Below are 2,541 nucleotides of genomic sequence, written 5' to 3'. Positions count from 1 at the left end.
AATGCACCAACACCAATTTAATACATATACGCAAATATGTATGATGAATTATCCTCATTTCCATATTTATAACAATTTTAGTTTTCATTTTCTTTATATTCTTCGATTTATATCTTGCTACACGATCACTCCATTTAAAAGACAATAATACTATTTCCAAAAATGAAACCCATAATTAATTATGCTTCTCTCTCTCGCTCCCTTATATATATAAGATAGTTTTTGTCTTATCTTCAAATCACTCACAATCTTTTAACTCTCGCTAAAAAAAACCTAATCTTCTTTTTTTCACTTCTTTGAGATGGTTGAAATGACTATGAATCTCGAGAAGAGGATTGATGAAGTTGACGTGACGGTGATGCCTGAAGGTGGGAAAAGGGCTTACGTCACGTTCCTCGCCGGAAACAAAGACTACTGGATGGGTGTGGTTGGTCTAGCCAAAGGACTTCGTAAGGTGAAATCGGCTTATCCTCTAGTTGTGGCGATTCTCCCTGACGTGCCTGAAGAGCATCGTCAAATCTTGGTGGCTCAGGGATGCATTATCCGTGAGATCGAACCGGTTCATCCTCCGGATAACAAAGTTGGTTATTCCATGGCGTATTACGTTATCAACTACTCCAAGCTTCGTATTTGGGAGGTACAAATCTTACTAATTATATATGTATATTTCTGTTTTAAAACATGAAAATACCTATATATAACTAACGACTTGTAAACATATACTATGTGCAGTTTGTTGAGTATGAGAAGATGATATATCTAGATGGAGATATTCAAGTGTTTAGTAACATCGATCATCTGTTCGATACTCCTCGTGGGTACTTGTATGCTGTCAAAGATTGTTTTTGTGAGGTGTCTTGGTCCAAAACTCCTCAATACAAGATCGGTTACTGCCAACAGTCGCCTGAAAAGGTGACTTGGCCTGTCGAAAGCCTCGGCTCTCCACCGCCGATGTATTTCAATGCTGGTATGTTGGTTTTTGAACCAAATCTCATTACCTATGAGGATCTTCTTCGGGTTGTTCAACTCACTACTCCAACTTATTTTGCTGAACAGGTTCGATTTTTTTTTTTCCTTTTTTAATTATTTGATTTGAGTTTTTATGTAGTAACGACTCTAATATTATTGTTTATTTTTTTTGTAGGATTTCCTGAACATGTACTTCAGAGACATTTACAAACCAATCCCTTCGACCTACAACCTCGTATTGGCTATGCTATGGCGTCATCCGGAACACATTGACCTTGATCAAATCAGTGTTGTTCATTATTGTGCTAATGTACGTTTTATTTTTTTATTTTACCTTTATTCTTAGTATATGTAAAAATATATACCTAGTTACTAAATTTTTATGTTTCTAATCAATTTTGTAGGGTTCAAAGCCTTGGAAATACGATGAGGCTGAAGAACATATGGAACGAGAAGACATAAAAATGTTGGTGAACAAATGGTGGGAGATTTATGAAGATTCGAGTTTAGACTACAAGAACTATGCCGAGAGTGAGTTGAAGCTGAATCCGATCACTGCACCATTGGCTTCCAAGGAATCTGTTGGGGATGTCCTTATGAAACGTGCCCCCTCTGCCGCATAACCAAATCTTTTGACTTGGTGACTATATCTATGCAACTTTTGTTTTTCTTTCCTTTTTTTGTTGGTTTAGTGAAAGGTATATAATTTTATCATAATTATATAGCAACCTCGTTTGTGTTTTGTGTTTGGGAGATTAGAGCGTTTGGTCTTGTGTTTTGTATGACTATTTTGTCAACGTCGACTTTGACCACCCTTTATCTCTTTTTTTATTTTATTTTTTATAATCAATAATAAAAAAATTCTTTAAGTTTCCATTCTCTTCTATTCATTCACTTTTTCTTTTTTTTTTTCTTTTTGCAAAAACAACATTATATATATTATTATTAACTGGAAAAATAAGTTTTGTATACATCGATGGTATAGTCGATGAGTTAATTTAATATTTCCATTTTTAGTACAATAAAATATCACTATTAATGACATGGATCAAATTAATAATCAAACAGGGAAATCGAGATTATACGGTAGAGATTGTTGCAACTTTTATGCCTTTAAGGGATTTTTTTTTTCTAAAGCTTATGCATGCAGATATTAGTATAGAAGGAAAAGGTTATAATTGAAAACAATATGATCTTAATGACATCTCATTTTTATTAATTACATACAAGTTGGAATCTTTCCGATTCTGAAACTATTCGATCCCTACGAATATGGTAATAAAATAATAATAGCTATGAGATCATTCATATCTAATTTAAGGATCCGTAAAATATTAATGAGTCGCGCTCCTTCTCCATTATCCAAATGTTAAAATTTATATGGAAATTATAAAATCTCATAATATCAGCGTATTAATGGGTAATTATATAATGGATCAAATTTGAGATTTTATATTATACCTGCTTACCTGGGCTACATTTATACACATGGGCCTCGTAATACGGCCTTTAGCAAGTGAAGTAATTACAAGTCCATAACTTTAGTGAAGAAATAAAATTATTTCAGCAGCA

The 2,541-nt window shown here is 33.4% G+C and overlaps 1 protein-coding gene across 1 annotated transcript; it reads left to right on the top strand.

Moving 5' to 3' along the window:
- Window positions 1-301: 301 nt before the first annotated feature.
- LOC17880926 (galactinol synthase 5) lies at window positions 302-1,592 on the top strand. The gene is made up of 4 exons (XM_006285231.1): window positions 302-637; window positions 733-1,056; window positions 1,145-1,279; window positions 1,374-1,592. Exons 1-4 carry the CDS (start codon window positions 302-304, stop codon window positions 1,590-1,592), a joined length of 1,014 nt encoding a protein of 337 aa, XP_006285293.1.
- Window positions 1,593-2,541: the final 949 nt, after the last annotated feature.

The sequence above is a fragment of the Capsella rubella genome, unplaced genomic scaffold (genome assembly GCF_000375325.1).
Source record: "Capsella rubella cultivar Monte Gargano unplaced genomic scaffold, Caprub1_0 scaffold_7, whole genome shotgun sequence".
Taxonomy (NCBI): domain Eukaryota; kingdom Viridiplantae; phylum Streptophyta; class Magnoliopsida; order Brassicales; family Brassicaceae; genus Capsella; species Capsella rubella.
The sequence above is the reverse complement of the archived record's forward strand: the minus strand, read 5'-3'. Positions and strand labels throughout refer to the sequence as shown.

Coding starts and splice junctions, on each gene's coding strand:
- LOC17880926 (XM_006285231.1), top strand. CDS start 302: ATGGTTGAAATGACTATGAATCTCGAGAAGAGGATTGATGAAGTTGAC. Junction 638..732: donor CCAAGCTTCGTATTTGGGAG/GTACAAATCTTA, acceptor TACTATGTGCAG/TTTGTTGAGTATGAGAAGAT. Junction 1,057..1,144: donor CAACTTATTTTGCTGAACAG/GTTCGATTTTTT, acceptor TTTTTTTTGTAG/GATTTCCTGAACATGTACTT.